Source organism: Pagrus pagrus, assembly GCF_965226575.1.
Source record: "Pagrus pagrus genome assembly, chromosome: 10".
Lineage (NCBI taxonomy): Eukaryota > Metazoa > Chordata > Actinopteri > Spariformes > Sparidae > Pagrus > Pagrus pagrus.
In genome coordinates, this window is record NC_140194.1 from 18889809 (window position 1) to 18903844 (window position 14036).

Consider the following 14036-nt stretch of genomic DNA (forward strand, 5'->3'; position numbering starts at 1 on the left):
ATATGTTACTAAACATTGGACTGCCCATATAATCTTTGTGTGTATGTGTTGAGTAATACACACAATTCATCATCTTTCTTCATTTGCACTTAATTTGAGGCCCATTTCCTGCACCATGTGTTTGTTCAGCACTGTGTGTTTACCTGTAGTGTCCCTGCACCAAATCCCTAGTCCACTTTATTGATCCTGGGAAAGAAAATGACTGTTCCTGAGAAAAGGGACAAATCAAACACCACATACACGTCCTGAGCTTGTGATCCAGTGTTTCTTCCAAAGGTGTCGGGGGAAGACAAGGGACGAACACCTTTGAGGCTTAGCAGATCAGGAGCCTGGAGGCAGCAACATAGAAAATTAGTGTGACTGTGGCTCTGACACTGAGCTCAGTGCTCGTCTCCTCTCACCTCAGACAGAATGAAGACACCATGTTCCAGCCCTGAATTCAGCTTTGTGCTGTAACACCTTTCCCTCCATACAGGCTGCTGTAGGTGTTCTGCAGCATTAAGTAGCTGTAACCTTTTGGCTGCAACTCAAAGTTGGAATGTATTGAATATTTTACACACAGTGAAGGACTCGTTTAGTAACAAAATATTAATATTAATACTGATATTAATATTTTGCATCGCTCTTGTCCTCCTACCTTTGAGTACTAGATGCATGCCTGCTGTGGGTTTGAAAAGTGGCTGTAAAAACTTTATAGTTTTGCCCTTCACGGAAAACTGGCTGTGGTCAGCTAGAATTATGACAGAAACAATGAAATCCAAGTTTTCACATTGGACAAGAAGTATCAAACAGAAACTTCTCAAACCAATCCCGCACCATGACCCACTGCTCTCTTATTCATCCATATGCTCAGTATGTTCCAACCAATCATACCATGGTCATAATTTGGCAAAAGACTGTCACCGTAAATCAAACCGACTGTAACGGCTCTTTTAAAGGGGAAACTCAGACAATTTACAGCAACCATTAAGACTGCAGCAAATACGTGTCTGATACTATCAATATTGTGGCTAGAGTGTCCTGTGGATTGCTTTAATGCTCATTTTACTGGCCATACTCTAGTCAAAGTCTTATTCTTGTTCAAATTAATCTACATGCTGCCACAAGCAAATCAAATAACAGAATATTTCAGCCCAACTGCAGCATGCAGGGTTGTTGAATTTTAAATTCTACCCCCCCTCAGACTGTCTAACCCACTGATAAAGCATATTATATCACCTTTATGTCACATGTCCGAGGAAGTTTTTGCCTTCTGGTGCAACTTGCTGTAATTGGCTCATTACTGAAGAGCAGAAAATATTCACTGCAGCTGTGAATCAGTAGAGTCCAGCTGCAGTCTGGCAGACTACTCTTCACTCCACGACCACGCCCCTGAGATCTTTCCATAACCCTAACCAAGTAGTTTTAGTGCTTAAACCTAACCATTAAGAGGGTGTATCATGTAGTAGGTAGACCTACTTGCTGTGAGTGACGAGTACTGCAGTCACACAGTGGGTGTTTCTCCTCTCTTGTTTACAGGATGCAGCAATGAACACACCCAACACTAGAAAAAAAACCCACTTGTACCAGCCACACAAAGCTGAGATTTATGTTTTATTGCTCTACCGGAAGTGTTTTCAAACAGTGTGTTTGGGTTTTACAGCTCAGAAGGCTCCAGGGATGAGACCTTAGTTGTTGCTTTGCGAATGTACATATCGAGTCCCACCTCACAATGAACATCAGTCCATAGCTCCTTTCTCTATGTGAAGAATCAGTGAGTATCTCGAGCACCGTGGATAAGAAGGTCCCATGCTGCGCCATCATTATGTATGCACATTGATTTGCAAGTCTGGGAGACTCTGTGAGTTTGAGCAGATACTTAAAACTAAAAGTAAAAGATACAGAGAGGTTTTCACTCCACATTAACTTGTAATATCAGTCTCTTCATGGAGGGAGAGTTTAATTATATTTTCTTAACTGGCACAGTGTAGCAAACCTATTTTTAATTAATTAATAAAACGTTTAGTCTTTTAAATGTTAGAAAATAAAGAACATGTTTTGTGCGAAGAACAGTCCAACGCAAATGTATAAAATTTATGATATGAAAGAGAGAAAAGCTGCAAATCCTCCATTTGATAAGCTGGAGCGAGCAAATGTTTGGCAGTCTTGCTTCTTGCTTCAGAAAATGACTGAAATGATGAATTGATTATCCCAGCACACACCGTTATCATGTTTACAATCACCGAAACTAATCCGGTTCACTTTAGTAACAATTTAAGTAAATTGAACTTGCCGTACACATCCACTGATCTCTGGCTCTTCTCTCACCTATACACAGCCAGTTATCTCCAGAGGTTTATGTCAACGTTTGAAATGTCGACTTTGTTAGCTTGTTGACTGATGTCATCCGCCCAGATTCAGACGCATAAACATGAAGGCCTCTTTTATTCTCATGATATCCCCTGTCTTCTGTGTAAGGTAACACTCTTTATCTTGAGGATTTGGGATGAGAAGGGTATCAACATCAGAGGTTGTAATTTTTATGCGTCTGGTAGTGCAGAGAGACGTTTGCCACGAAAAGTTAATACGAGTGACACAGCATTTCTGTGAAGAGACTGCAGTCTGCAGTGAGGGAACATTTTCTCCTCAGTTAAGGGCAAAACAAGGTCCTCAAAGTCTCTTCGTCTTGTGTAAGAGGAGACTGTAGCACAGGGGTATGGATTTGAAAAATTAGAATAATCTGATTTCTTGCTCTGGCTGAAGGAATCCACAAGTGGATGAGATGAGAGACGGGTGTGCATTGGTTTCCATCCTGCTGAATGTGATCTGTCAAGTTCTCTCTGAAGTTTGATTCACTGCGGCTCAGAAGGATCTGATAAAGCTGATGTGTGTGTGTGTGTGTGTGTGTGTGTGTGTGTGTGTGTGTGTGTGTGAGAAAGAGAGACAGAGACAGAGTGTGTGTGTGTGTGTGTGTGTGTGTGACAGAGAGAGAGGGAGAGAGACAGAGAGTGAGTGTGTGTGTGTGTGTGTGTGTGTGTGTGTGTGTATGTGTGTGTGTGTGAGAAAGAGAGACAGAGACAGAGTGTGTGTGTGTGTGTGTGTGTGACAGAGAGAGAGGGAGAGAGACAGAGAGTGAGTGTGTGTGTGTGTGTGTGTGTGTGTGTGCGTGTGTGTGTGTGTGTGTGTGTGAGTGACAGAGAGAGATGCTGATCGGTTCTGAGTCACTGGGTAATTTCTGATCCAGTGAACTCCAATTAGTTTTCATGTGAAGTGCTCATGTTTATGTGGAGGCCTTTACTTTAACTTGGCCTGGGCGACACGGTGAAAAGTCTATCACGATAGCGAAGTTTCATATCGGTCAACAATAGTTGAAAACCTTTCCTACTCCTATCATTTTTTATAACCAGGAAAAAAGGTTGACTTTAACCTCTTTATCAAGGTACACAATGAATTATTTTTATGTTTGGTGGGTTATGTCCTTTTACCATTTGGATGTGTTGTCATATGGTGTTTCAGCGGAGTACTTCTCCATCATCTTTGATCTTTCATTTAAAGCTGTCTGTCAACAATGACTATGTACAACGTGAGACATGTTGCTTACAGTGAATTATCTCCTTACTCTGCATTGCCCTCAACTTAAGAGCAGACAGACAAAGTTAGCGACCAGCTGGTGAACGTACTGGAGCATTTAGCAGCTAAAGTGACAAATATTTTCCCTCAGGGATTGGAAGACCTCAAAACAGAGCTAGAAGGAGAGTGTATCAGACATCAGATGGGGATGAGCCTGACTGCAAACAAAAGCTCATGTAGATTTAAGGGATTGTGTGAATCAGCAACTGTTCCTAACATGTTTGCCCCATCATGTAAAAGGTGATATTTGTATTTGTTCACAGCCTATTTCTACAGCCACACATTTTATGTGTCACAATGGCTGAAAATAGATAAATATGTACATAATGCTGTACAATTTCCCAAAATATCATGTGCTGACAGATGTGGAGCTTGATAGAAACATGAAAAGAAAAGTTAATAACCCTAATTCAGTAGAATTAATCTAATACTGTAGATGATAATGGTTATTTTTTTATACCACAGTGTACCAAGTAAAGGTCTTAATAAGTGACATGATGAAAAATGTTATTTGTATTTTTTTATTACACTTAAAAAAGTAATAATAAGGTGTTAATTTCTACCTTTTTAAAAAGTTGTAATACTTTTGTTCATTTTTATGTAAGCAGTGACTCAGCAGTGCAGTGAATGACAAAGCAAAAACTATGGAAGTGACTAGTGATACAGTCTGATATCTGTGTGTTTATAAGGTTAGTACTGCTGATGTGAGAAACGCATGTTGTATGAGTTTCAGTACATTTTGAAAGGTAGAGGACTTTCTGCTCATTGACCTTCCCTGCAGCTGAATCAGTGTCAGATATGATGTTGAAAGTGGGAATAAAGCAAGCTGCAGCAACATCTGGTAAAAGGTTACCTCAAATTCACGAAACAGATCTAGGAACATTACTTACTTGCGTGCTTAATGTGTGTTTGTGCCTCAGGTTCATCAGATACCTCAGTTACTTAATGTGTGTCCTTCCCTGTTTCGTGTTGTTATCCTCAAGCAATCTTTGTCTCTCTTCCTGGCAGGAATTCGATCCTGGGACGTCGACCTCAAGTGCTGCGACCTTGATCAGCAGCTGCAGCTGTTTATAACTCGTCACTCCGCCCACTTCTCCTCCGAGGTCAGAGGTCAGTGTGATATGATGCTCTTTGAGCCAACAGACCAGTGATGACTACATTTAGGTTCCTCTACTCTAAGAAAGACATATAATGCACTGTCACTGTCACTGTAGAGTCTTAGAGCAAGAATTGATCATAAATAAACACCTGCCCTATTAGCTGCAACATATTTGTCTAATATTCTCTTCACTGAGATGTTTTAGATGTGCTTATTCTGATCAAGTAAACATTCTGGTTGGTCTGTATGCTTCTCTTTCTAAAAGAAGGGATGAATTGCAAATGATCCTCTCGTGTTCCTCTATTAGGGCTGAAACTATGGATTATTACCTCTACCAAGGGAGTTATGTTTGCACTCGTGTCCCTTTGTTTGTTAGTTGGTTGGTTTGTCAGCATTATTACACAAAAAACTACTGAACTGTCCTACACAAAATTTGGATGTACATGTAGGATGGGTCTCCACCCAGAATACCCCACTAATATTTGGTGTGGATCTGGATAAAAGGACAGATCCAAGAATTTTTCTTTAACATTGGGAGTTGATTGACATTTTTATTCATTTCCCAGGGAAAGATGCATGGATCTTCATAAAAAACCAGGTGCTTTTGGGGTGCTGGTATCTATGAGAGAGTACAATTTGATGTGGATTCTAGATCTGGTGAGCTTAAATTATGATCAAGCAGTTACGGGTGGTTAAAAATTTAGTGATACAGGGCTATTGAGTTTGAGGATTAGGCTTGATTAAATTAAAGGGAACTGCCGGGCCTTGGCGGAGGTCTGCTCTCTTCTGAATACCATTCTAGTTTCCATTATTGATTAATCTGCAAATTATTATTTCCACGAATAATTGTTTTTCCCAGAGCCCAAAGTGACGTCATCAGGTTGCTTCTTTAGTCCAACCAAGTCTAAAACCCAAAGACTCCTCATTCACTGACATCAATAAAAAAGAAAAGCAGCAATTTCGATTATTAAAATGCTTTGCGATTCATTTTCTTTTGCTTGATTATAATCAACTACAGTATAATCAACTCATCGTTGCAGCTCTAATTTCAGGCATTCTTTGGAACAAATCATCGCAGACAAGCTGGGCTGAGCGTGAGAGTGCTCCGTGCTATTTTCTGATGTTCTGTCACATGATTTATGGAATTTGAATTTCAGATTTGTCAGTCAGCTGCTGTCATTCTGAGCTGCCAATGTGCCAACAAATTCCTAATGCAGAGAGATGAAGCTTTGAAAAAACACTCATGGTTACATACACTTCTTTCAATCTGAAGATATGGTAGATTTACTGATATCATATTAATACTGGTGTATCAATATAATATCAATATTGTGATATGAGACTTGATATTATCCATATTGTCCTATATGCTGAGCTATATTCAGTTTCTGAACTTGCATGTTCTGTCTTAATCTTTCTGACTATTGTATTCACTTTAATATGTTTGTTGCAATGACGATGCATTTATAATAACTCATTAACTGGAGGCATGTTGGGCTACTTAATAAAGCTTACAAATGCCTAAAATTAGAATATTAATGAAAGAAACAGACATTTAGATTTTATTTCATTTAAATAAGCCATTTAAAATGAAATACTTTTAAAGTTATGGCTGTCAGAATTATCTATTGAGCTTATGGAACTAGTTTATTATTGTTTTTTTTTTAAATTGCAATAAAAGACCAAGAGAATAAACTCTTATAATAAATAAAATGAATTAATTTTCTGATCAAAACGTCATCACCCATTTTATTATTGTGGAATGATTAACTGTAGTGACTTAAGTGGACATTTAATCCATCTGCATTGCATCAAAGCTGAACTGTGTGTATAATCACCATGGTGACTGTTCAGGGAGCCATGGACCTGCAGCATTAGGCCTGTCTGAGTTTGTGCTTGTGTGTGTGTGTGTGTGTGTGCTTCCCTCTTGTGTCTATGCGATGTGATGATTTAGGGCTCAGAGCCCAGTTAGAAAGTACAACAGATGCTGAATAGGGAGTTATTTCAATCATTTGCCAGGTAAGGGCTGCATGGGATCAAACACACACACACATACACACATAAACACACACAAATACAAAGAAACAGACAACCACAGGATAGATTATAACTGCACTGGTGGCAAGTGCTAAGTAGTAGCAGCAGTCAGCAAAAAATGACACAGCATTTTTCAACACAAATATCTTCAGAGGAAACAGAGGAATTCCTGTGAAACAATAAACATTATTAGTATCCTCCGCCCATCTGTCACCCAGTCTGTCTTTCTGCGTTAGTTTTACAAAGGAACACTCCTCCTCGCCTGTGAGCCAAAGTGAGTCACCTTCATGTGTGCTTACAACTGCTGTTTATTGACACAACTGCTGATAAAACATCCACGTATTTTAGAGTGATTAATTCTCTCAGGCCTGCTCCATCTGTATGAACACAGGATGGGAACATACTTTTTTATTCTCATAGGTTTTCTGTTCAACTTTGGGACTATTACATTTTTTTCTATAGATAATTATGGAAAGAGATTTTGAGATTTCACAGAAAATCTTGGTTTACTTACTCATTTTGCCTTTTGAGAAGCTGTATTGATTTCTAAATGGTATATTAGATTTCTAAAGCAAAACTGCATGGTTGCATAGTGGTCAGACAGGACGCCCTGTAAGAGTCATCGTTTCGTGTTCAGTGACCTTAAGCATCATTCCTGCAGACATGATGCTGAATACCTGCAGGTCTGGTTCACGCTGGTGTTTCTGTTGTCGACAATAACACATTTGTGTTTCCTTTAGAGAATATTTGATAAATAATTATTTCTCATTAGATGTTCACTGCTTTGGTGATTCTGTACATCCCGTTTGTCAGTCAGAGTGACGTGTGCATTTTTTTTACCTTGACAATGTTAGCTACTGTTGCTCTCTGTTCGTGGAGCGGAGAGAGGCACTGAGACAAAGACACTGGAGAAAGTGCAGAAAGTCACATCCTATGGACTGAAGGTCGACTAATATATTTTATTTCTGGGCTGATGCAGATACCGATTATTAGTAAACAAAGACACCGATAACTCATATTTGGAACCAATATACATTTACCGTAAAAATGAAAATCTAAGTGCTAAATGTTTGAATTTGGAATACCACAAACTCCAACACAAAGCTTTGTTGAAATGCCTTTAAGCAGATGCTTATGTAGAATAAAACTTTTCAACATTATCTTAAAACAAAAAGTGCAGGAAGTTGGCAGCAGTATTTCTTCTTCTTCCTTCTTCCCATATTGGACTTTAAATCTTTTCTTTAGTGCTGCCATCTGAAATGAGGGTTCAGAGAGATAAAGGTGAGGCTGCTTCCATTTGCTATTGACCTGCGAGTGAGGCTGCAGTGACATCACCTCTGCATGCATTAGATTTAGCAAGGGTGCCTTTTAATGCTCAACAATTCAACCTTTGCTCATAAATTCAACTTTTCATTTGTCAGAGGAACAATTGATGATTTTTCAAAAGTCAGTGTGACTTTGATTCCAGTGTCACATAAACTTTATACTTATTGTTACTACCAATTGGTTCTGAATTGATAGCCAGGGTGGTGAATGAAATGCTTTAATGTAATCTTGATGCACATACCATGAGATAATCCTTTGTCACTTGCTTCTTCCGTCTATTGAGAATCTAGATACTATTTTTTGCGTGAATAACCATTACATCTCATGTGGTACAAACTGGAGCCACTGAGGAGAGAGAGTCATGTCATCTCTATTTACTTTTTTTTTAAAAAAGCAATGGCGGATAGTGGAGCCTCTCAGCAGTCCCCTGAAGTTGGCTGCAAATATAAGCAGCCCACTACTGTAAACCAATCAATCAATAAATCATCTATTAACTACGACTTGCTAAACATCGTACTTCGTCTCTCTGTGTTATTGCATTTAAATTGCCCACTGAGAACTTCTTGGAACCACCTTAAGTCTCCTTTGTTGAGATTCCCTCTGCCTGAGGGCTCTGGTCCAGGAGCACCAAAGCTACACACCTGTGTTGATTTAGTACTCGATTGCTTGATGTGACCCATCACTGACATGTTACTGCCCCCATGTGGCGTGGCATACTAATACCCTCAAATATAAATAACTTTAAACCTTTAAAAAATAAACAAAAATCACCCATATTGGCATATTTTTGTTGTCATTATAGAGCAAAAATAGAGTGGTGTAATGTAATTAAGAACATTTACCCACGTACTGTACAAATGTGAGGTACTTGTACTTTACTTGAGTTTATGCAACTTTATACTTTTACTTCACCACCTTTCCTGTCCAGTGAAATCCATGTATCACCAAATGTGTTGATTTTGAATGTTTTGTGAGATACTGAAGGATGAAGTGTTCCTTTATGTGTTGAGAAAATTCTCCTACTTCTTAGGCTTCATATACTATTTAAAAACCCTCTTGGATTAGCTGTCACAAATTTCAAAGCAGGCTGTTTTTTCTGAGCTCATGAAACTTTTTAGAGATATGCCGTTCTCACAGGAAACGTTTGATGATGTTGGAGAATATGATGCATTGCTGTAGCTTAAATTACCCATCAGTGTATAAAGTAGTTAAAATGCAACATACACATTAATGCAGCAGTAATGTTAATCAAAAAACATCAGCTATAATAGGAAAACACATTGAGTACTTTTACTTTTCATACTTAAAGTATTTTTAGTGATTACATACCTTTACATGGGATATTTTTTAAAGACTTTTACTTGTAGTAGTACTTTTACTTAAGTAAAGGATCTGAATACTTCTCTCACCACATGTTTACACTTTGTACGGTGCTGTATATTAGTACATTGTGTTGAAAAGTAACACTGATACAGGAGCCTCATCCCTTTTAAGACTGTGAGGTAGCTGAGGGTGGAGGACCGAGGATGGAGGCTGGGCGTATTGATTACATCCCCCCCTTTTTTTCAGTACAGCACACAAGGCAGATCAATAGCACTTCAATGGAGAGCAATCCGATGGCTGCGGTGCAGAAATAGATAAGGGGATCACATTGCTTTGGGTTGGCGGAAAAATTTCCATTGTGGGAAAATGGCAGCAACAGTGCTCCGTATCTACTGGGCTGGTTTTGAAAATGAGGTGATAAGTTGAGGGAGGGCTGATCGGTTTGCTGATAAAGTCTGGGTGAATGGAGCGTATCGATTATGCTGCACTGCCTCTCTCAGTCAGCTAAGGTGCTCTTGGGCAACCAATTTAGGTTTATAAATGGGGTGATATTTGGCTCCTGTTGTATGACTGTGAGCAGAGTGTTGTCAGCAAAACTTTTCTGTATTTCTAAAGATTCTCAGTATTATGGTAACTACAGCAAAAGAAAGACTTACAAACATTTATTTGATATATATATATATATATATATATATTATATATGTGTGTGTGTGTATATACTGTATATGTATATTATTTTAAGACCTAACCCTAACAGATAACAATAATAATAATAAACATTTATTTTATCTTTGAAAGAACATTCAGCTGTTAATTTTCAAAATACAACTGTTTTGATGGAGAAAATCTTATCATATCTCAACTATACTCAAAAAAGGCCTTCAGCTCCTCACTACCTTTTTTTTTTTTTTTACAGATGACTTTCAGTTTAGTGTCACGTCTCTTTTGAAACATTCAATGTCGTTTCTTTTTGTTGGATTTCTTATTTTGTAGCAAAACTTGTTGACCCAGCATGAAACAGCTTGTCCTTGATTTCTCTCGATGCACATACCTTCTTTCCACTCGTGAATGTGCCGTTTTCTCCAAGGGGCAGTTGACGGTTAATTGAACAGTTGAACAGTTTATGGAGGTATTTAGGGATGTGTAGATTTTAGGTGGGGCTGCAATCAAAACCACTTTTTAGCTGTGTCATGATAGCAACTACTGAAAAACCTGAGAGAGTGTCGGGTTTATTCTTCATTCAAAATGCTGCCAGCTGACAAGGTCATTTGTCTACGACAAAGCTTGGTTTATTGTTCAAAATAAGATTTGCATTCTCCCCGTGTTATTGCCTATTATCTCCACTTGTAAACTAAAAAGAGCAATTTTAATCTCAGCTTGTCAGGATGTTATTAAACGGGCAGGAGACAACATTTCTAAGGGTCGTTATTATTCAACATTACACAACAAGCTGTTCTAAAACCTAGCTAGAATAGTTTAATTATATCTTCAAATTTCACAGTACTGTGGTTTTTAATAAACATGTCCAAGGACGTCTGTGCCTGTGTAGAATAAGAAATATGTTTTATTTTCATAATTTAGCGGCAAAGCACAAGTTCACAACAGTACTGATGCACAGTGCCATCAGAGGGATTTACTGATGTGGTTTCATCTGATAACAAAGATAAGAACTGCTGCATCCAAAGTACTGCAGTTGTTTGTCCACAGCTTTGTTGCTAGGCTGTTTATATCCCTCTTCAGACATCCAATTTGAATGTGTCAGAAACCAAATCTAATGCAGAATACATGAATAAACTCCTGTTGTGTTTCTGTCTTTAGCATCTTCAAGGAGCACACTGGTGGTTTGGGTGTATTTCGGTATATTTTAACCTAAAACTATCTAACTTACTCAAATAATCAAATCCTTTGTTACCTTTAGATTTTTTTTTTATGTAGGTTTTTATCCAGACAGCAATATTGGGCCATTTTAACAGAACAGAAAATAAAAAATACACAGTACAGTCAGACAAAGTGATCTTAGATCTAAAATGTTCCTTCAAAGTTGCTGTGGTGATCATTTTCCATTTAATGGGTACATTCAGGAGAGTGATGACAGTGCTGTCCAGTACAGCAGCCTCACAGTAAGAAACACAATCACCCTTTCCCTGTTTTAAAAAGCTGAACTGCACTTGCTGCTATCATTTGGCTGCCAAGTTTGAAAAGCAGAACAACATATCAGAGACTGAATGTGACATATTTGATGATATGAGTGTTGATTTAAAGTTATTTAAAGAGTTAAATACTTAATTAATTTTACTCCTCAATTTAAAATCTGTCATACACATCAGATACTGTTCATATTGTATTTATAGTCACTTAATATTTTCATGGACATCACTCTATAACAAATATTACACAGTGTCCCCTAGTGTTGAAATGTTGTAATGCAGTGATGACTTTATATTTTTGGACAGGGATATTTTCTGTGTCTGAGCCGACTAAGAAGCTCTCAAACCTCACAGCACACATTACCTGTGAAGCTCAACCAGTCAACTTACATATAAATGAATGCACACACACACAGGCTGCCTACACAAATACCCAGACAAGGACCGGGTGAGACAGGCCATGGATTAGTGTCAGCGATTTATCCTGATTAACCCCCCCCACACTGAACTCACTAAGGTGTGTGTCCATTCTGTGTGTGTGTGTGTGTGTGTGTGTGTGTGTGTGTGTTTTGTGGAGTTTGTGTTAGTGCTGACTCCTGAGTATCAAGAGTTCTCACTTTTTCCCCCTTATTTCAAAAAGGGCTCTAAGTCATTGAAAATCCTGTGTCCCTGCTGTGGTTTCACAATAAAGGTTCCTAGAATTCTTTTAGGAACACCACAGAGCTTCTTTCTTGGGAAATCCATCTTTTATATTGTTTGGTTTTGAAATTCGCTGTATTGCTTCATCCTTCATGCAAAAGGAGTTTTAGCTCAAGCTTTCAGAGTTATGGAAGGTGAAGGAAGTGCAGAACGTGAAAACAATGTTTATGAGGAACTCAGTGCCAGAAAAAAAGTCAGAGGCATTAGGATATATATTAATTATATTAATAATCTGTTAATTAGATCTGATTGTAAACCTGTTTTTTCATACCGTCAGTACTTTTGACATTATCAAATGAATAATGACCAGACAGGTAAAAACAACAACCTGAGACAACCTGTGATGAAATAAAAACAGTACAATTTTGAGGTACTTCACTTGAGTATTTCCATTTTCTTTTCTACCTTATACTACCTCTCCACTACATTTATATGATAAATGTAGTTATTAATTACTTTGCGGATTCTGATTATTCAGTGTTTATAAGTTATTTTAATTATAATGTGTTACTAGTGTTGTGGGCGAGACATTGCGTGAGAGGATGTTGCATCAGAGCCAAAGTAGCACATTTTTAAATAAGTTTGTTTTATCTGCAATCTGACAGAAAAATCACAGATACCGATAATTGGAAAATGCTGAATGACGGCCCTGAAAACTTGCCAGGGCTGATAATCGGTCTACCCATACTCAATATGATTTGAGCTATAAAGACAATAAACTGGATTTATGGACAAGGTTTTGGGGATCTGCCACCTTGTGATCGGGGCATGGTGCTCTAACTTAAATGGTTGAAAATGGCTGCCAAATATGTGTCCACTGCAGCTAATTAACTGACAGCTAAGTGTATGGAAAAATATAATCACTTATAATACTGAGTATTTAATAGTTACACATACTGCTGCTAGCCTCTTGGTGAAGATATTTCTCTCAGATGTTTATGAAATGTAATGAACAAAGCCCTGAGAATGATAAGTAGGACTACAGCAGCAGCTGGCTGATGGGAAACAGGCTTCGACGTCCCAAAGGTCCAGAGATCCTTTTGAAGTGAGATGTGAAACATAACGTCTCTCCCTTCGCTCTTACTCTCGCTGTCTCTCTCTCGCTCTCGCTCAGGGAGATGTGGGCGGAGAGAAAGGGAAAAGTAAAAGAATCAGTGGGAATAAACTCGATGTAATCATTACGTGTGGATCCTCCCTCCTACACACACACTCAGACTCACACAGGTTGAACTCAGGATGGCTGAGTCAGGCAGGGAGCTCATGAAAGACTATAGACTTCCAGTCTGTAATAAGAGGCTTCTGGAACCATCTGCAGTATGGACGCTGTTTTATAATACTGCTGCCCATTCATGAAGGCAGTCTTATTGCTAAGATTAGAGTTTATTTTGTCACTGTGCTGTGTGTATCTGTGACCTCTGGAAAAAAAATATGCACATTCACTCAATTAATAAATGAATAGAAAGGATTTACGGAGCAAGAAAAGTAATTTCAGGTTGCAGCTGTACCTTCGATAATTAGAAAAATACTTCATGAAATGGTTATGTTTCCATTAGAAATCCAATTCATTTTTTCCCCCCATGAGTTTCTCTCAGCCTGACGTGTGTGTGCGCATTTATAGAACCACACACACACGAGGGAATGTTATCTCCATGGCATTATCTGATGTGGACGTGGTGGAGGTGAGAGTTGGCCCGGGGGCGGTGCTGAGTGATTAAAGATTCACATTCGATGATTGAGCCAATTTCACCAGAGCCAGGGGACCGTGCCTTTTCATGGCTGTTGCCGTAGCGACCTCT

At 38.6% G+C, this 14036-nt stretch overlaps 1 protein-coding gene across 1 annotated transcript in view; it reads left to right on the top strand.

The window, feature by feature from the left end:
* The window catches only part of map1ab (microtubule-associated protein 1Ab), a 76871-nt gene that overhangs the window by 3041 nt on the left and 59794 nt on the right, over positions 1-14036 (top strand). Inside the window, exon 2 of the mRNA XM_084364618.1 lies at positions 4618-4719. Coding sequence (XP_084220744.1) covers positions 4618-4719 — 102 coding nt within the window. The remainder of the gene's footprint in view (positions 1-4617; positions 4720-14036) is intronic.